At 40.8% G+C, this 24,493-nt stretch overlaps 1 protein-coding gene across 1 annotated transcript; it reads left to right on the forward strand.

Moving 5' to 3' along the window:
• The first annotated feature begins 1,669 nt into the window (after nt 1–1,669).
• Nucleotides 1,670–8,512, forward strand: LOC124142455 (O-methyltransferase MdmC-like). Its single transcript, XM_048389886.1, has 5 exons — nt 1,670–2,046; nt 3,005–3,214; nt 4,368–4,468; nt 5,088–5,231; nt 8,203–8,512. The coding sequence occupies exons 1-5, from the start codon at nt 1,746–1,748 to the stop codon at nt 8,254–8,256; spliced, it is 810 nt and encodes a 269-aa protein (XP_048245843.1). The 5' UTR covers nt 1,670–1,745; the 3' UTR covers nt 8,257–8,512.
• The last annotated feature ends 15,981 nt before the right edge of the window (nt 8,513–24,493 follow it).

Below are 24,493 nucleotides of genomic sequence, written 5' to 3' on the forward strand. Positions count from 1 at the left end.
CAAATCTGAAACATACAGTCAACAGATTATAACATTGAAAATGCAATACTTTTCACATAAAGAAATAGAAATAATCTAATGGCCGTGCTTGCACCCAGAGCGAGAATGAACCATTCATGTTGTTGTTGCTTTAAGTGTTTAAGAGGCCGCCTTCTGCATTAGCAATTTCGGCTGACCTGTCCCTCTTAGGGACTTATGTGTGTGAGTCGGGTATACATATCTATTGTGAAGTTGGTATTCACATAATTTCTGTTTTTGTATTGATATGATTTCTATTTTCGTATATTGATATAATTTCATTTTATCTTTGGCTGCTCTGTTTATATACGTTCGAGTAGCTGTCCATGTCTCAGAAATAGAGTTAGTTTGGCCTTCGCTATTGCATCTCTTGGCTCTAGGAGATCTATGACAGATAGCGGATCTAACTGCAATTCTTGTTTTAACCTAGACCGGGCTGGGGCATGGTCTTGACATTCTAGTAACACGTGAGCAATGGTTTCAGCCTGATTGCAACATAATTGTACGTACACATTTGCACACGCAGATGAACTTGCAAGTGAAAGATTATAGTAAGCATCATCCTCTCAATTGCGAGGATTCAAGGGGATTACCCCTCGCTGTCAACGAGGTTTTCCAGTTGGATCCTCGCTGGTCAGAAGCCCAGTTTGTTGGGTCGCTGGCGCTAATTGGCTTCTGGTGATTACGCGGACTTATTAAAATGGCGCCGGCAAGACGACTGAAAGTTGGAGTGTTCTTTCCCTTTAACTTGTCGTCGACAGATATTTTCAAAATCTTAATAATTTTAGTTATATTGTTCAAGTGATTTCGTGCACTTGGCTAGGTAAGAACCCTATATTGCAATATAGATCTTGATTATCGATCAGATCGTCTTGACTGGGCGCCGCCATTTTGTTTAAAGCTAATACAAGTGATATGAGAGGTGGAATCTGATTGGTGAATAGGCGGGACATAGAAGGGACATAACTCGTAATATCCACTGGTGGAGATACGTTCGCGGCACGAAATTCCAGCTTGGCAAAGGTGGGAACAGGACTTTTATAGTCCTTTAACTACCTTGCCTCGGAAGATGTCGATACCCGATACACCGAGGGATCAGATGGTCAGGATCGGTGACCTGGTTGATGTTGGCATGTCCTATTCCCGACGGCGTTGGTCGTTGCTCATACTATTAATCACTGAATTGTTTTGTCCCGACCCGATTATTTACTGACCGCCTTCATATGGCTGGAATATTGTTGAGTCCAACAAACCATAAAAGCAAAAGGGGGCACGGATGTCCCAGTCGTCTAAGGCGCATCAATTCGCTGTGCAGAGTTGCATCCATTGGGCACGCCAGAAACCTATGATGGTGGGTTCGAATCCCGGTTCGCCCCGATTATGTTTCTAGGTTTGTCAGCACCATACCCGTGCTCGCGGGTTCCACCGAAGTGGTAAACGTCTGAGACCTGCATCACTTCGGGCTTTCCTCCCACATTAAGCTGATATCACGCCGTGATATAACTGAAATACTGTTAAAAGCGGCGTTAAACCCAACTCACTCACTCACCTATAAAAGCAAAACAACAATATTCTATGGCTATGGATTTGTTAAATGACTCAGTGGATATTTAGTAGTTTCCCCCACCTTTGGCTGTGGGTGTATGCTGACATTAGCAGTGCGGTGCTTAACAGCATACACACACAAACTTCGTCTATTTGTTGCCTTTCAGGAGTAAAAGACGAAAATGGCATCCGACAAACACACTGCCAAGAGTATGACGCTTGACCCGGCCAACAAACTTCTGAGTGAGCTCCTCACACGGTCACAGAAGCCAGACATGCCACAGGATGTAAAAGAAACGTTAGAGAAGGTGGTTGACTTGACTGATAAGCGAGTTGAGTACTGTCGGAAACTGACATCACCCGATTCTCCAAGTGCCCGGATGATCAGCGAGAAGACCCACAACACACCATGGTCTAAACTTTATGACGATGGCAAAGTTGGATCCAGGTTTAGTCCGCAATGGATGAGTGGATCCGGTCAGGGTAAGTGTGTATATTAGGTTTAGAGTGTCAGGGAAAATGCAAACAACAACAAAAACGAAATACAAAAACCGATGCCTTCAATAAAACAACCTGTAAAACATGTACCATCTTACCGAGGCAAGGGAGGTAACTGACTATGAAAGTGGAAACTGGACTTTTATAGTCAGTTAGCTCCCTTGCCTCGAGAAGATGCACATGTGCTTGTTTATAAGAACACACGTTGATATATTAATTGCAACTGCGAAATTGCAGCGATGTTATGATCCACGTTTACTATCTGACATGGACCGATCGCTTTATAGCTACGATTCATGCCATTTGAACTTTCTACTGATTATCATTTTATTATTCCCCGCCACACTTTAAGGTCTGGGATCCATCCGTCCGATTTCGATTGGGACGAATTACAAACAGCATCGAAAATTTATGTTTAACAGTTATAGCCCTTATTTAGTCTTTTTGCATACTTCGTTAAGGGATATTTATGTTGATCACCTTCGGGACCCAGGATCGTGAATATTTTACAGAGTTATGGCCCCTTTTTATGTTTTCATGTATAGCCCTTTGTGTATTTCATTGCTGATGCGGCGGCGGTCGGGTATCCTAGTGGTTAAAGCGTTCGCTCGTCACGCCAAAGACCCGGGTTCGATTCCTGACATGGGTACAATGCGTGAAGCCCATTCTGGTGTCACCGCCGTGATATTGCTGGAATATTGCTAAAAGCGGCGTAAAACCATAGTCACTCACTCATTGCTGATGCTGATTGCTGTACACATATTTCCACTTTATTCTTTAATGTGCTCTCATAATCGGACGTTATTGTATTAATTTTAAAAATGCTTCCATTAAAGAGGCAAATTGTTGAACCTTATCAGCAAACATCGTTTAGCAAAATTAATGTATACATCATTTAAACATGTTACATTGAAGTAAGTCGCTGTACTCTGTTGTTTGACAGGACAGTTGCTTCAGTTTCTGATACGGATGCAGAAAGCCAAAAGAGCCCTGGAAATCGGGATGTTTACAGGATACGTGGCCATGGCAATGGCAGAGGCTCTCCCAGAAGATGGCGCCGTGGTGACATGCGAGTTCGAGCCCTATTTGGTAGAGATGGCAAGGGAAACGTTTGATGGAACGCCACATGGAAAGCAAATAGACATCAGACAAGGTTTGTCTGATTTATGCTGCCGCTGCTATACTCCAGATAATCGAATTCGAACCAGACAAATCCGACCCATTGTAAACATATCAATCTATACATACAAACTCTTTGCGCATATTCAGTATTCAGCCGGAAGGATATAGGTCTTGCCGTAAGAAGCGACTATACTCGTCGCTATGCTCGCTGACTTGGTTGATGTATGTCATCCTAGCCCAATTGCGTGGATCGATGTTCATGACGTCAATCACTGGATTGTCTGGTCCAGACTCGATTATTTACAAACCGCCGTCACAGAGCTCGAATATTGCTGAGTAGGGCGTAAATAGCAAACAAACAAATGTCAGTATTCTTCTAATGAAGGGGCAATAATTAGCTCTGAGCGTCACAAAGAATAAAAGAAGTTGTTATCCATAAGAAACTGTCATGTATTCAGACAAACCTGTGAATGATAATTTGAGCAAGGTTCGAAGCTGTCTGGGTACGACATCCTCAATATTTCAGCTTGTATAGGCTCTGTTCCGCCAACTCCTTGAATACATATGGCTGCGACACGCGATATCTGTAGTGAGGTGAGGTGAGGTGAAATGGGGTTTAACGTCGTCCAAGAATATTGCACTTATATAGCGACGTGCATATACGTGTGTATGTTTGTGTGGCTGCTTGTACTGGTCCGGACTGACGCAGTATACTGACTCCGAGTCGACCAGTCCTTGTTTTAGCCCCTTAATGCCGAGCGCCAGGCAGAGTAACAACAAGTACCATCTATTAACGCCTTTGGTATGTCGCAGTCAGGGATCTAACCCCGTACCTTCCGCTCTCCGGGCAGACGCTCTGCCACCAGACTGCGGAGGCGGTCGAATGTGACATGAACTCTACGCCCTGTGTTGACGTCATGCGAACCCTACCACTGCCTACCTTTAAAGCAAGGTGCAGAAAGACATAAAAGGCTATAGTCAACGCCACTTGAAATAGATTATAGGGCGGAAGGGTAGCCTTATGGTTAAAGTGTTCGCTCGTCACGCCGAAGGACCGGGTTCGATTCCCAAAATGGTCACGTTATGTTTAGCCATTTCTGTGTCCCTTGCCATGATGGAATATTGCTAAAAGCGACATAAAACTATATTCGTTCTCTCCAGTGAATGCAAACGTCCCATTGCAGGTCCGGCACTAAAGACACTCGACAGTCTTGCAGACGAGGGTCAGAAGTTTGACATAGTTTACCTTGATGCCGACAAGACGGGTTACCTCGCTTACTTCAAGGTCAGTGACTAAAGCTGTGATATACATTTTATCCACATGGAAAAAGTCAAAATCGTTCAAAATATACATCAAGTATACATCAGGTATTGAAATGTAACCAAATGTTTTAGGAATGTAAAACGAGACGCGTAGACGTTCATTTCGTTCGTGAACACCATGAGCACTGGTGTGTTGGGTAGGCACGCCTGAAGCCATGATCAGCGAATCCTATTAGCAGCTAAGGGAGGCAATTCTGCATATCTAGTTGCAGCACCTTATACCACACTTTCTCCAATTAAAGAAAATAGGGTATTCCTGAATGGGGATGTTTGTTTGGAGGTGAGGCGAAATTGGGTTTGACGTCGCGTTCAAGATTATTGCACTTATATAGCGACTTGCATGCGACGTGAGACACAGTGTACTGACCCCGAGTCGCCCAGTTCTTGTTTTAACCTTATAATGCTGAGCGATAGGCAGGGTAACAACAAGTACCATATTAAACGTCTTTTGGTATGTCGCGGTCGGGGATCGAACCCCTGACCTTCCGTTTTCCGGACAGACGACCATTTAACTAGACCACAGAAGAAGACTATAATATTTGTTCTGAAGCTTTGCTAGATTCATATAATGACTATTTCAGAAACTTCTTGATCGAGAGCTCCTAGCTCCGGGAGCCACTCTAGTTGTAGACAACACGTTTGAGTTTGGGTTCGCCTACACCGAGCCTGGCTCCACAGTGGACCAATTTAACCATGCAGTGAAAGACGACACAAGGGTAGAACAGGTAATGCCATTGTCACATAAAATACAATCAGAGAAACTTTTTGTTTTATTGTTTAACGCCGTCGCACCCCAGCTCCAAAATGCCAGTAAATAATTGTGTCTCGACCACACAATCCAGTGATTGATATGCAGTTTCTTTATTTCCGTACTGAGGAGGCCACAGGCCTATAGTACATTTATGATTTGTACATTCAGAGCAGTAGAGTCTATAACATAATATTTTTCCTGTGTCTCATTGCATGATAAATATACATAGACTCATTTTACAAAAGTAAGTACTTAGAGTTGTTTAACAGAGATGTGAATTTAAAGAAATTGGGGTTGACATGGTAAAATGGGCATAAAATGGGCATAAAATGGGCATAAAATGGGAATATAAAAAGGAAGTGGTATTCATCTTCAATGACATTCAGGGCGCACAATTGACATGTATATTACGTCCAGTTTCAATAAATAAATCAACATCGAAATGTTACTAAGGAAACCCGGATTTGTTTTACATTTAAACAAGATAAATACTGTTCGGGATATAAATACATTTGTTTGATTCAGATACAGACTTTTGTAAATATATATCTGTTAGTCTTTGTGTTAATGATCTAATGAAATAAGATTGACATTGTTCATTGTGTTCACGCCATACATAGCCATAACTAACGGAAAACAGCAAGTCTAGATCTTTTACGTCTGTTACCTAATTTCGTTTTCTATTTTTATCAAAAAGTACCATCATATTATAACATTTTTTTCGGGAACCTATAAGATGGCATATTCAATAATCTTAACCAATATTTAATAACCTTTAGATATGAATATATATATAGATTGGAAATCTGCCACAATCACCATATACCATAACACTTGGTGTATTAACCTTAACACCAAGGAATTTTTTGCAGGCATATAAATGTACTTTTTCTATTTGTTCATGCTTACTGAGTCCCCATATCTCTGCTCCATATAGTAATATCAGACTTATCTTTAAATCAAATATCTTGAAGAACGACTTGTAAGTAATTTTTCCAAGAGTAAAGATTTGTTTTAACACACCAATTAATACCTTTTGAGCTTGCATCGATGCTTGCTTTGCATGCATAGACCAACTAAGATGATTTGTAAAATATACACCTTAATACTTGTAGAAAGAGTTTCTAGGCATTCCCCTTTGTAAAACCATTTTTCCTTTTGAGTAAGCTTCCCACCATTTTTAAAAACAACGATCGTCTTTTTATCTTTGTTTACAGTTAATTTCCATTCATCACAGTATTTTTCTAATTGTTAATTTGTGTCTTTAAGCCGCCAATATTACTTGAGAATAATATAATATCATCCGCAAATAACAGTAAAAATAGTTGCGTCATGTCAGGATGTAGTTGAATTCTATTTGTACACTTATTTTGAATTTGTGTTGCTAATTCATTGATAAAAAATGAGAACAAAAAAGGACACAGTATGCAGCCTTGTCTCACTCTAAGTTCACTATCAAACATTTCCGTCAATTCTGGTTATTTCTGACACATACTTTTACATTTTCATAAATATTACATAGAAGTTTGCTCATTTACAACTAAGACCATGGGAATACAGAAGTGACCATAACTTATGCCGCTGTACAGAGTCAAATACATTTGCAAAGTCAACGAATAGAGCATAGAACTGTCCACCTTTTGTATACGTACTTAGATACTTTTGTACGATTGTTTGTAGTATAAACATATTATCAATAGTATTACCCTAGAACACGGATCCCACGTTAATGATAGATGTAAATATCTTACTGAATATGCTTAAAAGGGTAATACCTCTGTAATTATTCATATTCATCACCTTGTTTATGGATGGGACGATAATACCAATCGACCATAATTTGGAAAATGTCCATTTTCTAATACCAAATTAAATATCAATTTTAAGTATGGAAGTAGTAAATCTGAAGAATGTTTAAATAATTCAGGAATAGTATCATCTTGATACTTACAGTAGTATCTTGTTACTTTTAAGAATATATATGCTGTCTAAAATCTCATCCCCCATTACTGGAGAATCAAGAATATCCTCGGTAACATTTTTGTTTGTATCATATCGAGCGGATCTATCTGGAACCGTAGGCTCTGGTTCAGACTGGTCTTCATTGGTGGGGGTGACAAATGATTTGTAAAGTGTTGGTACCGATCATTAGTGGTAATATTATTTCTAGATGCATGCTTTTTATATACACTTTTAATATCATGATTGGTTGGTTGGTTGGTTGGTTGTTTAACGCCCACACACCAATATTCCAGCTATATGACCGCGGTCTGTAAATAAACGAGTCTGGACCAAAAATTCAAGGATTGATATCATGAGCATCGATCCACGCAATTGGGATCGATGACATGCATCAACCAAGTCAGAGAGCCTGACCACCCGATCCCGTTAGTCGCCTTTTACGACAAGCATACTCGCCTTTTACGGCAAGCATGGGTTGCTGAAGATCTATTCTAACCCGGTTCTTCACGGGTGTATATTGTGAGCGACATTTGTTTGTTTAACTTTGCACTCCGCAATATTCCAGCCGCATGGCCGTGATATGTAAATAATCGAATCTGGACCAGACAAACTTGTGATTGACCTCATTATCATCGATCTACGCAATTTGGATACAATGACATGCACCAACCATGTCAGCGTGCCTGACCACCCTATCCCGTTAGTCGCTCTTAAGACAAGCATGGGTTCCTGAAGACAAATTCTAACCCAGGAGCAACAACCCACTGTGATAGGTACCAGGATAATCACTGTACCCAGAGACCAAATGTCACCACCGCCTAGTACAAGTATAGGTTGCTGGGTACCAGTTATAACCTTGAATCCCAACAGAATTAAAATCATTAATAAAATGCCACTTGATTTTAGTATTTGACATATTTTAATGTATATATAAAACATCAAAACACCGTTACACTTATGATGCTCTTTCCCATGATTTTAAGGTGATGCTGCCCATCTTCGACGGTGTCACGTTGATCAGGAAGAAGGGGGAGTAACATGGAACATTGACGCGCCCATCATAAAATGAAGACAAACTATCCAACTAAGAAATCTACATTTTGTAAACGATGACTTAACTTCTACAAAGGAAATGTTAACGTAAAGTTATTTAATCATAGGATATGTTGTTTTGCTTGTTGTTTAACGCCGCACTCAGCAATATTCCAGCTAAATAACGACGGTCTGTAAATAATCGAGACCAGACAATCTGGACCAGACAATCCAGTGATTGACATGTGCATCGATCCACGCAATTGGGATCGATGACATGCATCAACCAAGTTAGCGAGCCTGACCACCCGATGCCGTTAGTCGCCTCTTACGGCAAGCATGGGTTGCTGAAGACCTACTCTAACCTGGATCTTCACGGGTCCGCTTTCGAGTATAGCATGGGTGTGTATAACGGTGGATGTACGAAAATATTCATGGGGTCAAAACAAAGGGTGGTTGTTTCAGTTCCTTATTTTCTATGAGAATTAATCTGTGCTTCCAGATTGTCATAGAAACGTCTACACAAAGTTTTAAAAATATTTTTTGTTTTTCCATGTCAGCAGGTTGAAACATATTATTATATATTTTTGTGCGATAAGTATATTTTATAAATGACATATTTTAACAGAAATAAACTTTAGTCAACCCGAAAATGGAAATGGTTATACATTACAAACATTAGCGATAATGTGTTTTACCAGTTTTATTCAATTGTTTATTTGTTTGTTTGTTTGGTTAAAGCAATATTTCAGCTTTATGACGTCGGCTTTATGACATCGGACCAGACAATAACCATTGACGCGTCGACACACTATGAACCAAGTCTGACGCACCTTCCATTGGTCGACACTTCCGAATCATTCACTTTACAGTTTGAATCTGATTTACTGTATAGAGAAATTACAATTTTTATGTTTTTGCGACTTATGATGTTTTGTCCCTAAACTGATAAACACGGCATCAGTAGCATTGTCCAACGTAATAATGCAGCACAAATCCCGCCCATTCTATTATAAACCAATCAGAAAACAGTCGACCGGTGATTGGCGTGGCCAATATCTCTCTCAGTTTATGGAAACATCAACGCAAAAACAATTGCTACGTTAACCAATCAATACGCACGGGCTTATCTATAATCTATTTATATACTAAAATACTATTTTACTCAAATTAAGTCATTAATTACAATAAATAAAAGCGACAAAACCCTTTCCATAATCATAAGAAATCTCTGTAAAAAGCAGAGTCTGTTATATGATCCCAGATTTCATCACATTGTGTTTAGGAGCACTGTCAAGTAGTATCAGGTGTTAGTGAACTCATGAAGGTCATATACGTGTCAGAAAACTCCCTGTCACACAAACCTGATGTCTGTAGGTCTCACCAGGAAGGTCTAGCAATATTTGTCAGTAAACTAACCCCCCAATATTTGTATTCCATGCGAAGTACTTTTTTCAGAACATATCAATGGTATGAGGAACCAGATGATTATTTAAAATAAGTCCTGTGTTCATCCACCCTCCTTACAGTTCATGTACACACTTCAGCCTTTCATTGGTTAAACAGTCAGGTATTCAACATATCCTTATGTTTGCAGCTTCACGTGTACCTCGAGCAGTGCAAACAAACAACTCTATTTATGTGAACATAGTGAGTGGGTGAGTTGGGCTTAACGCCGCTTTTAACATTATTCCAGTTATATCACGGCGTGTCAGCGTAATGTGGGAGGAAAGCCCGAAGTGATGCAGGTCTCAAACGTTTACCACTTCGGTAAAACCCACGAGCACGGGTATGTTGCTGACAAACCCAAAAACATAATCGGGGTGAACCGGGATTCGAACCCACAATCATAGGTTTCTGGCGTGTCCAAGGGACGCAACAGTGCACAGCGAATCGCGGCGCCTTAGACGACTGGGCCACCCGTGCACCCCTATGTGAACATAAGTGCTGGTGTTTGTGTTATACCATACGTCGACATCAATTGGAGTTTTGTGACACTGCTTATCATGAGGAAAACCATGTCTTCTGTCAACAAGTTGATTTGGTGCATGAGGAAATGATATTATCTTATGATATTCAAAATGCAAACCAGGAAAACACTAGTTGAAGGTTGAATTGCGTGTGGCTTACTATGGGTTCTTGCACCTCGATCTATGTACGGGAATGGTCCCATAGCATGCAGAAAATTAAACAACCGTTTTTCAAAATCCGACTTTTTGTCCTGATACAGCCAGCATGTCCCCTTCGAGTTGTTTATAGAATCTCGGAAAGGCAAACTTGAGAGTTCAGAGTTCTATGCGCAAAATCAGCCAAAAAACATTTTCACCTTATTTTGGCCAGCTCTTACAAGTGTTGAGTCCTGACAACCGCAGAGGAGTTACAATATGACGACGACTTTGATGTACCAGCAGTTGGTGAAGACGTTTATTGAAAGATGCAAGATAGGTATTCCGACTAAGAAAATGACAACACATGCAGACAGTTTTATCTTGAACCTTTTATAAGTACTTTACTGAATTATGATAGATATACATGTTAAGAAAGAAAATCCTTAACCAAATCACCTTTTGAAGAATCTAAAGAGTCAAAACCAAGAAACAGTGAAAAAAATTTTTTTAAACAGATATAGTAGAAATGTTAGAAAGACATTTCTTAGAAGTTGACGGATGATAAGATAAAGTAGATAAGGATAATGATGTATACAAAATAAATTAACTAAAATATAAGATAAACATTAACCATGTCAGTAACCAAGAAAAGCAATATGACGAATACAATAACATGTTGCAAACACAGTGTTGAATCTCTTCTTCTATCAGTCTGGGGGCGGTCGGGTAGCCTAGTGGTTAAAGCGTTCGCTCGTCACGCCGAAGACCCGGCTTCGATTCCCGACATGGGTACAATGTGTGAAGCCCATTTCAGGTCTCCCCCGCCATGATATTGCTGGAATAATGCTAAAAGCGGCGTAAAATCAAACTCACTATCAGTCTGGCTTATCCTCACACATTACGGCATGTGACATAGTTACGTCACTGTCGGAGACCACTCCCTGACTGACTCTGGTAACAGAATGAAGAAAAGTAAAAATAAGCTTGAGGGTGCAGTGGCGAAGTTGTTAGGCTTACGGCGTATGTAACTTAGCAAAAAAAAGTGACCATACACTGTCCATAATCATAATATATATTTATAAGAATAATCATAAGAAATCACATATCATAAGAATAAGAATATCATAAGATAAGAAGAGCCGAGTTCGATTTCCAAAATAGGTACAATATGTAAAGACCATTTCTGGTGTCCCCCGCCGTGATAGTGCTGGAATATTGTTAAAAGCGGCGTAAAACCATAGTCACTCACTACCACTCAATCAAGTACAAAACCAGGAAGTAAACACTGAATTAGGTTGTGCTTTTGGTGTTGCGCCCAGCTTGTATCAGTGGAGATACAAACGTGGAATAGATAGTTTTAATAATCAGATGCAAAATTTTCCATTACAATTAGAAAGACAAATCTCCGAGTATTGGTGACCGAATAACATCACGACATCGATTTCAACAAATACGCTTTGCGTTTACACTAAGAGGAGGCCGTTGATCCTCGTTTTCACCCAAATGATAACCAACTGGTAGAAGAACACTATATACCTAAATATGACGTATTCAAATCAACATGGTAATGAAGTATCAACAAAAATAAAATGCGCCTGGGGCCTGTTCCACGAAGACTGTCAACTCATGACGTATCCCAATCAAGATAGTAATGAAATATAAACAAAAATATAATGCGCCTGGGGCCTGTTCCACGAAGACTGTCAACACATGACGTATTCAAATCAACATGGTAATGAAGTATAAACAAAAATAAAATGCGCCTGGGGCCTGTTCCACGAAGACTGTCAACTCATGACGTATCCCAATCAACATAGTAATGAAATATAAACAAAAATATAATGCGCCTGGGGCCTGTTCCACGAAGACTGTCAACACATGACGTATTCAAATCAACATAGTAATGAAATATAAACAAAAATAAAATGCGCCTGGGACCTGTTCCACGAAGATTGTCATCTCATGACGTATTCAAATCAACATAGTAATGAAATATAAACAAAAACAAAATGCGCCTGGGACCTGTTCCACGAAGACTGTCAACTCATGCTGCCCTATGCAAATCGTTATTAAAGCACAAAGACACGGCACATAACTAGCTCCACTTGGCAATCAAACAACCTCGACCAATCAGAAAGGCCGAATTGTCACAGAATGTGCTATATTGTCCCACAATTGAAACCTTGAAAATGGCTGCCATAGCAGCCATATTGAAAATCAGATTAAAACCTCTCGAACAAATTAGGGTGCCTTAGTCAGTGGGAATATACATCTGAAATTTCATCTTCACTAGTCCAGTGGTTTCTGGGGAGATGTGCAGACGTCGGACAAAGAGGCCACGAAAAACGAGTTAGTAGAAGAATATCGCCTGATGGTTGGGGGCGTGGTCAAATCTGCCTCGGCCATAGGTTAATGTACAGAACATTGTTCTGTACTACATGTATATCGAATTGTTTGCGTCGGTTCCAATCCTAATACAATTCAATCTTTTTTTCTGCATTCCGAAAGGTTTTACATATTAATATTTTCACATAAACCCTTAATGTTCACGTGCTTGAAAATAAGACATATGTTCACAGACCACTGAGAGTAACAAACGTGAATGTTCGTCAATGCGTTGCAAAGAAAACACGTGTTTACAATAAGACACGGTTTCTTCTCCGCCTTCAGAATTGAAATTTGAAGCACTGCCGACATGTCTTTCTGTTGAAGCAGACATCATCAGATGTGCAGTCGTATTATGTTAGCTCCTCGTATGTGTCGTCACTTGGTCCACTGTCAGCGACACTGTAGTCCGGCACATTGTAGATGATGTTCGGGGGTGAAGGAATATCATCATCTTGTTTTGCATCTTCCTTCACTGGCATAGCCTTATTGCGCCTACAGGAATAAAAACATTTTAAAGAAGGTATATATATATGTTGGTTGGTTGGTTGGTTTGTTGTTTAACGCCGCACTCAGCAATATTCCAGCTATATGACGGCGGTTTGTAAATAACCGAATCTGGACCAGACAATCCAGTGATTGGTATCATGAGCATCGATCCACGCAATTGGGATCGATGACATGCATCAACCAAGTCAGCGAGCCTGACCACCTGATCCCGTTAGTCGCCTCTTACGACAAGCACAGTCACCTTTTACGGCAAGCATGGGTTGCTGAAGACCTATTCTACCCCGGATCTTCCCGGGTGTATATATATGTACAGAAATATATCGACAGTTACCATATTTTAAAACCTTTAAGTGCAGATACCTACTTCAAGAAGTTTATTCAAGTTCTTATAGACAGTAAATGTCCAAGACCTTTATCACTTCGGACTTTCCTACCATTTTTAGCTGTCATGTTTTGATGTAACTGAAAAAATGTTGAAAGCTACGTTACACCCAACTCACTCACTCCGTGGCTAGATCCCCGGGCGCGTCATACCAAAAGACATCAAAAGATGGTACTTGTTGTTTCCCTGGACGCTCGGCATTATGGGGATAAAACAAGGACTGGTCGGCTCGGAGTCGGTAAACTGTGTCTGAGTAGGTTAGTACTATAACACCGGCATTAGTACAGCAATTACAAGCAGCGACACACACACACACACACACACACACACACACACACACACACTCTCTCTCTCTCTCTCTCTCACACACACAGACCACACGCACGCACACGCGCGTGCATGCACCTCGCTTTACAAGTGCAATAATTTTGAACGCGTTTAAACCAAGTTCATCTCATCCCACTCGCTCATGTTTATTCATCACATACATTTACGTATTGATGACAAGTATATATGAGTGCTTCCAACAAAGACAATGTGTGAAGCTCATTTCTGGTGTCCCCCGCCGTGATATTGCTGGAATATTGCTAAAAGCGGCGTAAAACCATACTCACTCACTCACTCTAACAAAGAGGCTACGACTGGTACCCCTGCATAACTACTGTACTCTTATCGCGAGCTGCTTCAGTGACCTTCAATTTTTGTTTCATCCTCGAGGTAATACAAGGTAAGAATGCATCCCATGGTCACTACATCCATCCTAACACCCGACAACAATGAGGATCGGGTTGTCACCATGTCAGTATGCCCGGCGACTGGGCTCTGCAGTATGCATGTAAGACAATATTGATAAATTTAGCAGCATTTGTAAACACACAAATACTTACATATAGAATACATATGACATAGAAGCGATCAGGAGAGCCACAATAACAACCCCACCGCTTATTCCCACGATCACTGCTGCGTTGTTCGGACTGTCCCCTAAAATGAATAAACTTGTCTCATAAAATGGTTGCTAAAGATTGTTAGCGGTCCATGTTAACATATTGCTGATCATGGCATATGCTCCACAACCATGATTGATTCCTCCACTTATCAACATCAACATTTTTGCCCGAAAAATCTTTAAAAAATAATAATGCTTGGAATTGGTGGAAAAAAGAAATTGTCTGGCACAAACATTTCATAGCTGCAATGTGGGTTTTTTCGAAAAAATTCTTTGGCTTTTCGATTGTTCCTCTCCATCTAATCCTACTCCTGGATTGTTCCACTACATAATTTGCCATTGTTGTTTTAACTTAGTGTCGTGATTTTGGCATCAAGTTGTTTGGGGAGACAACCCTCGATTCAGGGAGACTATACAAAGATTACCTGTATCAAGAGATGTTCTAAACGTATAACCTCCATTGTAGATGTCGTAATCGTCATATGCAAGGACAGCAAAGGACGAATTAGAACAGATGGTTGTTATGTATTGACCACTTAGTAATGTTCCCACTTTGTACCTTGAACCTGACACTTTCGTCCACCTTACTGGAGGGCTGAAAACTGTAGAGTGAGTGTCATTGGTTTCTTGAACGTGTACATTGTTTCCTTCGTCTGTTAGTATCTTTCTGATACCTCGTGCTGGTAGGGTTGTTTGCTTAGAGTAGAGGCTTACTGGTGGTACTACAACTAACCCATCAATCACAGAACGATACAACGCCCCAACAGTACACAATGTTGCCATGACTGGCCTAGTGGTGTTGAAGTACAAAGTTTCAATTCTTCTATACTCTTTACGATACAGTGCATCTTTACCCATAGAGACCACAAAGCCGTTATTAAACGTGATGCTCGTGTCATTGTGGTCAGTAACAACTTGAAGTTGGTATGGAAGGGTATCTTGGATAGCGATAATATACTCACTTCCATAATGTTTCACAGGCAGTAACTGCTCGAAGGCATTGTACATGTAGTTCATTTCGTATGTTCCACTATAGACGGCTATTGTTTCCGTGGCATTAACAATGGTTCTGGTCATATCAAATGAACTGTTTATGGAGAGAGTCTGATACTTATCTAATCTGACACTGAGAGTGTCCCCGTCGCTGTACGTCCTTCCGTCGTAGGTCACGTTGCCCTTCATTCTGAAGATGATGTCAACATACGCCTTCCTGCTGTGTGTGGCTATCACTAAAACTGATAAGTACAGCGTTGTATTGCTGTATATGTTGCCAGAAGGAGGAAGACAGGAAGACATGATGTACTTGGTGCCTAGTGCGGACACAGGAAGGGCAGAGACTGATGTGTAAGAGATCTGCTTCACATTGATATGAACAGCAGCATCTCTCACATGCACAAGCACTACCCTGGTAATTTTGGTATTAGGAAAAAAGTAGTCAGTGTTGTAAGGATTGAAGCGTCGAGACCAGACGCGCCCAGAGTGTGGATCCTGTACCTGCCACTGGCCTCCTGTCTCCCCAGCAGATGCGCGTATGAAGCTGAAGACGTAGGGATTGAATGCCACCAAGTAACTTTGACCTGTAAAGCATAGAACTGTTTTTGATAACCCGAAGATTAGTGAACAGAACACAAAGCAATATCAATATCTTTTCTATGTACCGATATGTACACTAGTCTGTGTGATTGTGATGAGTATTAAGCACATCAATAGGTAGTAGCCAACGAGAACTTGTTCATTGAAGTTAAGTATATTCCTATGCATATGACTTTAATGCAAGCAGTACATACCACAGAAATAATGTTATATTTGGGATTGCTCAGCTGTAGCCAAGATTGATGCGATTTGTCAGAAGTATCACTCAGTGCTTGGCTTGTAAACATTGGTAACGAATGCTCATTGAAAGTACGTTGCACACATGTAAGTCTGTGACTGAGACTGGCTTGACTCCGATTTAACTCATAGTATTTTAATAATTTCATGTGGGTTTAATGTTTGAGAAAACTCAAATTGATGCATGTCTTAGACGTTCACAATTTCGATGAAGCCAACATAGATGAACTGAGAAACCCAATTCCATAAACCGTCTGTATCTTGGATTCGAACATTGGGTCATTGCAAGGCATAAAGGACATAACTTCTTACATCGAATTGTGGAGCATTAGCACACGGTGCCTCATTTACACATATCCACTTCTAGTTATATTATGTACGTATTCAAAAAATTGTTTTAATTATTTTAATATAATGTCAGTATAATGAAGTGAACTGACACATACCTGTATAAGGTACTGTTACCTCAGATTCTGCAGACAAATTGTAGCCGATGTTATGGACCGATCCGTTAGAAAAAGACAGAACCGTGAAGGGGCGGTCGCTGGAAATGGATGTATAAAGTTGCTTTGTTTGTGTTGACGCAGCTGTACCAACTTTGTATCTGCTTCCCGGTACATCCGTCCATGTCAGAACATCGTTTAGTTGTTTGTTTATAATCAACACTCTCGCTGTCTTCTCAGTTAGTATCTTTAATGTTGTATTTAGATTGTCACCTCGAACCTAGACACCCCTGTGTGTGACGTAAGAGTGTACAGGTGGTACAGTTGTGAAGACACTGCTGTAACCATCTGCTCTACTGAGTGTCACCAGTACCGGGTGTGTGGTGGTGAGGTGAAGACTTTCTCCCTGTTCAAGTGAGCGGTTGTAGAGACGACGCTCACCAGTAGAGACTGTGGCCCCGGTACTGAACGTGATGTGCACGTGGCTGTGTTCACTGATGATCTGCAGCTCCAGCTTGGTGTCATCTACAGCAACAACATACTCCTGTCCGTGGTGCTTGACAGGCAGTAGTTGGTCATACACAGTGTAATTCCTGGCATAGGCTATACCACTGTAGACGGCCACACTATGTTCACTGTTAATGACCGTTCCATTCATATCATGCGGGGTGGACATCATGAACGTTTGATATGGATCAAGTTTAAGGGATAGAATATCGCCGACTTCGTATCTGTAATTGGCAAAGTTAATACTTCCTGTTTTCATTTGAAAGGATATATCAACACTCGTGCTCATGCTGAGTGTAGCTATCAGTAGCAGGGATCGATAACTACTGTTAGGTGCAAGACTGGAAGGTATAATGTACTTGGTCCCAAGGGAAGATATGGGAAGAGGAGAGAATACATCGCCAGCTTCTACCAAAATGTTTACATCTTCGTCACTTGCGCTTACAACGACAGCTGTATTTTCTACTTCTCTCCTGATTTTCATCTTATCGCTTACACTGTGTGAACTACCATAGAAAGGACCCAGTGGAATGGCTTTACTGTAGGCGAAGTGTGGATACTGTATCTCCATCAGGCCCCCGGTCTCTCCAGCTGTGCACCTGATGTACGAGTCTTTGCCGGTATACGCCACAGCCACCAAGTAGTCTTCACCTGTAAAGTCAAATCAGAATGGAATAACGTTAATGTATCAGGCTAAAATAGATAGAAAATAACATTGAGATGCGTGTTAACTACATAATTTTAGTATATAAACTTTGTGAAACCACATATCGCAAGTTGCTGGCAAATATTAGTGGGTGAAAATCAAGACTAAGTCTTGGCCATGGCTTGTGTTGATTTTACAAAAAGGCGACTGACCAATCATATATTAAGAGCCCTTAACGAGTAATGATAAATTATTACCCTCATGTATTTCCGGACATGCGTATGGTAAATATTATATATACTCAACAACAAATGTTCCTATGACACCAATATTTAAGTGTACTTTTCAAACAAGTTAAGTTTGGTTTTCAATATTGTAGTACATGTATGGAATCAAGTCACAAAATCTGCTACAGAAAAGCATGCATCCCATGCAAAAGTTGACTTTTATGCAAGCCCCATGCATTTCACTACCCAAGAAAGGATATAAAAACATGTGCGTTAACGGGAATCCATATGCATTGTTTAGCATCGTGCTGACAACAACCGATCAGAAAAACAACAAAATTACGCAATTATTCAACATTACGAAAGGCCACGCGTCTGCGAGCCATTGGTATGCTTGAAGCAGGATCGAGTCAACGTGATGTTGCAAGACAATTTAAGGTCCACAGAAACACCATTTGGTGTTTATGGCAACGTTGGCAACAGACGAATGCAGTCAGAGACCATCCTCAGAATGGCAGGCCACGCGTAACCAATAATCGACAAGACAACTGGATTCGTACAACACACCGACGAAATCGATTCCAGCCAGCAACAGTGACTGTAAGAAGCATCCCTGGCCTTCGACGAATATCTTCACAAACCGTACGTCGTCGCCTAAGATGTGCAGGTATTGTCGCCAGAAGACCCGCCAGACGTCCCATTTTGACAGGTAACCACCGTCAAGCACGTCTACAGTGGTGCAGACAGCGTCTACGCTGGACGGCCATGCAGTGGGGACAAGTTCAATGACGAGTCTCGTTTTCAGCTCAGCCACAGCGATGGACGGATTCGAGTGTACCGACGACGAGGTGAACGTTTCGTCTATCATTTTGTCATGGAAGAAGATCGGTTCGGGGGCGGCAGCGTTATGGTATGGGGTGGGATTACAGCAAGACAAAGGACCCGTTTGATACTGGTTGACGGAAATCTCAAAGGACAGCGCTACCGCGACGAGATCATCGGCCCTGTTGTTCTACCGTTTTTGCGTCGTCATGGCCCAGGCATTACCTTTCAACATGACAACGCCGGCCACATATTGCTCGACTTGTTCAGGGGTCTCTTCAACAAAACAACGTGAATGTCATCCCTTGGCCGGCTCGCTCCCCTGATCTCTCACCAATCGAGCCCATGTTGGATGAGATGGATCGGCGCCTTCGACGTCAACCACGTGTTCAACAGACTCTCCTGGAACTTCGAAACATGCAGCATCCAGCAGATATGGACAGATATCCCACAGGACTTTGTGCGACGCCTGGTCCATTCCATGAGACGAAGATGTGTTGCTTGCATCGCAACCAGAGGTGCACACACACGCTACTGATTTGTAAATTGACATTTTGGCATGTTCATGTTTTATTTATTAAATCACGCATTTTCTGAAGTCAGTATGGCAAAAAAAACATCTGAACACTTACAAGAGTCTTTTATTTGTTGCAAACCGAAATTGTTCACAATGTCACAGGAACTTATTGTTCGGTATATTACGAAAAGACAACATGACGACTCGCCTTATAAAATATTCATATGTGTGTTAACAATACATGAAGTTAATGATACGGAAACACTCAGTTAATCATATGTCCCTTTTAGGAAACACGCACAATTCTAAACACAATTATGTCTACACTTTCTAGCATGTATTTACTGCCAAAACAATTTTTTATGATTTTTTTTTATTACATACATACTATTATTATTGGAGTGAGTTAGTTGGGTTTCACGCAGCTTTGTAAATATCAGTTATATCACGGCGTGTCAGCTTGACGTAGGAGGAAAGCCCGAATTGATGTAGGTCTCAGACGTGTACCACTTTCGTGAAACCAACGAGCAGGATTATGGTGCTGACAAACCTAGAACATTCGGGGCAGACCGGGATTCGAACCCACGATAGTGGCTTTCTGGCGTGTCCAAGGGACGCAACACTGCACAGCAAATAGCGGCGAATTGGACCACTAGTCCACGTCTGTCCCACTATTATTAAAGTTACTTATTAAATATTTTTTTAATCAGTACGACTGAATATACACTAACGGAAAAAAGGAACTGCGCTTGACATAGTGAGTGAGTGAGTGGTTTTACGCCGCTTTCAGCAATATTCCAGCAATATCACGGCGGGGGACACCAGAAATGGGCTTCACACATTGTACACATGTCGGGAATCGAACCCGGGTCTTCGGCGTGACAAGCGAACGCTTTAACCGCTAGGCTACCCGACCGCCCCGCACTTGACATAAATGATGTAAATGTTATGTTGTTGTAAATAACAACATACTGATCAATGTAATATCATAACAAATTCATTGACAAAACCCGCACAAAACTCCTGGTAACAGGAGACAGAGAGATACGCCCTAAAAGAAGGATGAACCACCAACTCAATAAACAATGTCAATATCGAGTGTGACCCCCATTTGCGTTGATACAGGCGAGGCAGCGGCGGTTCAATGAAGACACCAGATGATTGAAAACAGCCTGGGTGATGTTGTTCCAAACTTGCGCTATCGGCTGGTTTTGATCCTGACGTAGACATCGACCCATCTCATCCCAGACGAAGGGGAGAGGTCTGGAGAAACGACCGATCATGGTAGTCAAGCAATGTTTTGTTGCCTCAAAAAGTCAGTTACGACACGCGCAACATGTTGGCGGGTACTATCCTGCTGCAACGTGACGTTACGTCCCAAAGGGCCGAACATGGTCTTAGAAATGATGAGATGTGTCCTCCAGTGAGTTACTGTTAAACAAAAGTGTAGAGCACCTGATAGATAATGATTGTGCGCTGTTCACATTCAAAACCATGTGTGTGAGATCCATGCTCTTGGAGCAGGTCGTAGAGTCATCCACAAATGCCATCTTTACCTTGTCAGCTTGCAGACCTCTTTCAAAACCAAGTGTGTGAGATCCTTGCTCTTGGAGCAGGTCGTAGAGTCATCCACAAATGCCATCTTTACCTTGTCAGCTTGCAGACATCTTTCAAAACCAAGTGTGTGAGATCCTTGCTCTTGGAGCAGGTCGTAGAGTCATCCACAAATGCCATCTTTACCTTGTCAGCTTGCAGACCTCTTTCAAAACCATGTGTGTGAGATCCTTGCTCTTGGAGCAGGTCGTAGAGTCATCCACAAATGCCATCTTTACCTTGTCAGCTTGCAGACATCTTTCAAAACCATGTGTGTGAGATCCTTGCTCTTGGAGCAGGTCGTAGAGTCATCCACAAATGCCATCTTTACCTTGTCAGCTTGCAGACCTCTTTCAAAACCATGTGTGTGAGATCCTTGCTCTTGGAGCAGGTCGTAGAGTCATCCACAAATGCCATCTTTACCTTGTCAGCTTGCAGACCTCTTTCAAAACCAAGTGTGTGAGATCCTTGCTCTTGGAGCAGGTCGTAGAGTCATCCACAAATGCCATCTTTACCTTGTCAGCTTGCAGACCTCTTTCAAAACCAAGTGTGTGAGATCCATGCTCTTGGAGCAGGTCGTAGAGTCATCCATGAATGCCATCTTTACCTAGTCAGCTTGCTGACGGGGCTAACCTCTTTGGTCATGTGGAGGAGGCGTCCGACCTCTGATCAGAAGATCCGTGGTTCGAATCCCATCACGAGACTCGGACACTTTATGGCCGCTACCCTCTCAACAAATAAACAATCACACTGTGCGCCTTGCATGAAGTTGTTCTTCAAAGCCTTAAAGTCGAGGAGTTGTCTTCATTTCTTTGCAGATGCAGTATGTACTTTCAGTATGTATCTCTTTGTATCGAACATTTTATTAAGCACAGATATTTGTTTCTTTGAGTATGTTTGTCATGTTACCCATGATGATCATGGAGGTCATTTCAAATAATAAATAAATCATATTCGAAAACGGATAGATACTGTAAGAAAATATGTAAGTTACGCTGTTTGTCATCGGGCAAATATACGACAGAGTTGCTTACCCTTGCCACACTGCAGCACCGTCAGAAGAACCACCAACATTAAGAGCTTTAAAAGTATCCTCCCCTCGCTTGTTCCCAGGTCCTGTCAAAACGAAGGATGAAGATCCCAGATGTCTTCCGAGTTGGCTAGTGGTCAAATTCACATCGGAAGGATCCGCCCAAACAGGTGTGCGTATCACATCAATGTGGATGCAGATTTGAAATGATGGCCTTCATATACACTTAGATTTTAAATCCTTGTTAATACTGGATAACGATAGGCTCGTTTTTGGTTCGGGGAATATTTCCAATATTCGTATCAAGGAAAATATGCAGCAGAGGTACCCGGAAGCTATAGTTCATCCCTGTGAGTGAGTGAATGTCCTCTGGCGCTGCAGTTAATAAAGTTTCAGCTATATCAATAGATTCTGTGAACAGCATGAATTAATTTTTTTTAAATGATAATATTTACCTGCAACACAGTTCGCAAACAGTTGAATAGTGTATGGACACTCTAGAAAATCCTCAAGCATAATTGAGTTCTACAACATTTTTCAATCAATTGTTAGGTGTGACAGTAATGATGTGAACAATTTATACTTCCTCCTGAATTATATTTACAAATCGTGATTTGACGTTAATCCATTTTTTTTTCTTTAACGCCACAATCAACAATATTCAAAGCTATATGACGGCGGTCTGTAAATAATCGAGTCTGGACCAGACAATCCAGTGACTGACATCATGAGCATCGATCCAAGCAATTGGGATACGATGACATGCATCAACCAAGTCGACAAGCCTGACCACCCGATCCCGTTAGTCGCCTCTTACGACAAACATAATTTGCTGAAGACCTATTCTATCCGGGATCTTCACGGGTCGCGACGACTGTATAATGCTGAGCCAGCAATTTAGTGATTAAAAGCAGAAGGCAAAGGTACACGCACTGCGTGATGATGACCTAACAAGATGGACATGTACATTTTCTTTCGAACCTAACTGTGAGTGACTAGAGTATAATTAGGTAAAAGCTACTAATTTAGTATGGACGCAGAACAAAATCAATGAGAAGTAAATTTTGTTATACAACATAATACAATAGAATATATGAACGAATCTGGAAAAAAACAGGACAAGACTTGTTCAATGTATCCCTTTTTATCTATGACAATCATTTAACATAGCAATGGAATTTGTTACAATAACAATCTTTAAGCATAACAATGGAGCTTGTAACAATCATTTGGATTGTAAGTTTGGCAACCAAGATGGAATCGACTTACCAAACCAAGTGGGATCATCTGATAAACGTGTTCATAATCAGTAATAACCAGTATTGTTATAGAAATATACAAAACCCTTTCCATATTCATAAGAACCACTGAGAACTGAAAGCAGAGTAGCTTGTACGATTCCATTATATCATGAACATGTGTTTATGAATCATTAGCAAACAGTGATGATACCAGGTGTCTACGTAAAGATGGGCGTATCCGGCCCCAACGTTGGCACCTACCATAAACACACGCAAAGGCAAGCCAATTGTTCACCGACAAATCAAGAGAGGGAAAGTACAGCTAACCAGCTTCAGTGGACAAACTCTTCATACCAAATAAACGTTAATCAGCAGTTAGGTCGACGTGAAGTTAACCATACTTGTAAATGTTTAGTCTACATATGAAAGACAGGGATTTTCTGCAAATGTGTTTAATCCAAATACAAATATGTGTTTTATAATTATATAGCAGTATCATTATTAAACATATTTTATTGTCCAAAAAGAAAACGGGATGGGGCACAAGTGCGAAATTTATTACCGTCGTCTCCCTATATACAGTTAAACATTATATTGCATAATGGAAATGAACAATTATTGAAGCTTGACATTGTGGAAACATTATATATATATATATATATATATATATATATATATATACATATATATATATATATGTGTGTGTGTGTGTGTGTGTGTGCGTGCGTGCGTGCGTGCGTGCGTGCGTGCGTTCGTGCGTACATACATACACACCTACATACATACATACATACATACATACATACATACATACATACATATATATATGTACAATGTGCTGGAAACTTAAGACAGTGTGCATCTCATACATATGCCAATAAAATATTTACATTTTAGTGTTTTTATATAGATTTTACAATATGAATGATTAACAATTTGGAAACAATAATATGCTAGCTACTGAACGTAGCAGTATATATGGATACCTTGGGTTACTCACAAACACCATATATACTTAGGTAGGTAAAATACAAGAGAAACTGCAAAACGGA

The sequence above is a fragment of the Haliotis rufescens genome, unplaced genomic scaffold (assembly GCF_023055435.1).
Source record: "Haliotis rufescens isolate VD_foot unplaced genomic scaffold, xgHalRufe1.0.p SCAF_8, whole genome shotgun sequence".
Taxonomy (NCBI): Eukaryota; Metazoa; Mollusca; class Gastropoda; order Lepetellida; family Haliotidae; genus Haliotis; species Haliotis rufescens.

Bases quoted from the DNA above. Each gene is read 5' to 3' on its own strand.
- LOC124142455 (XM_048389886.1), top strand. From the start codon at position 1,746: ATGGCATCCGACAAACACACTGCCAAGAGTATGACGCTTGACCCGGCC. The intron at 2,047-3,004 runs GTAAGTGTGTAT...GTTGTTTGACAG, and splicing joins GATGAGTGGATCCGGTCAGG to GACAGTTGCTTCAGTTTCTG. The intron at 5,232-8,202 runs GTAATGCCATTG...CATGATTTTAAG, and splicing joins ACGACACAAGGGTAGAACAG to GTGATGCTGCCCATCTTCGA.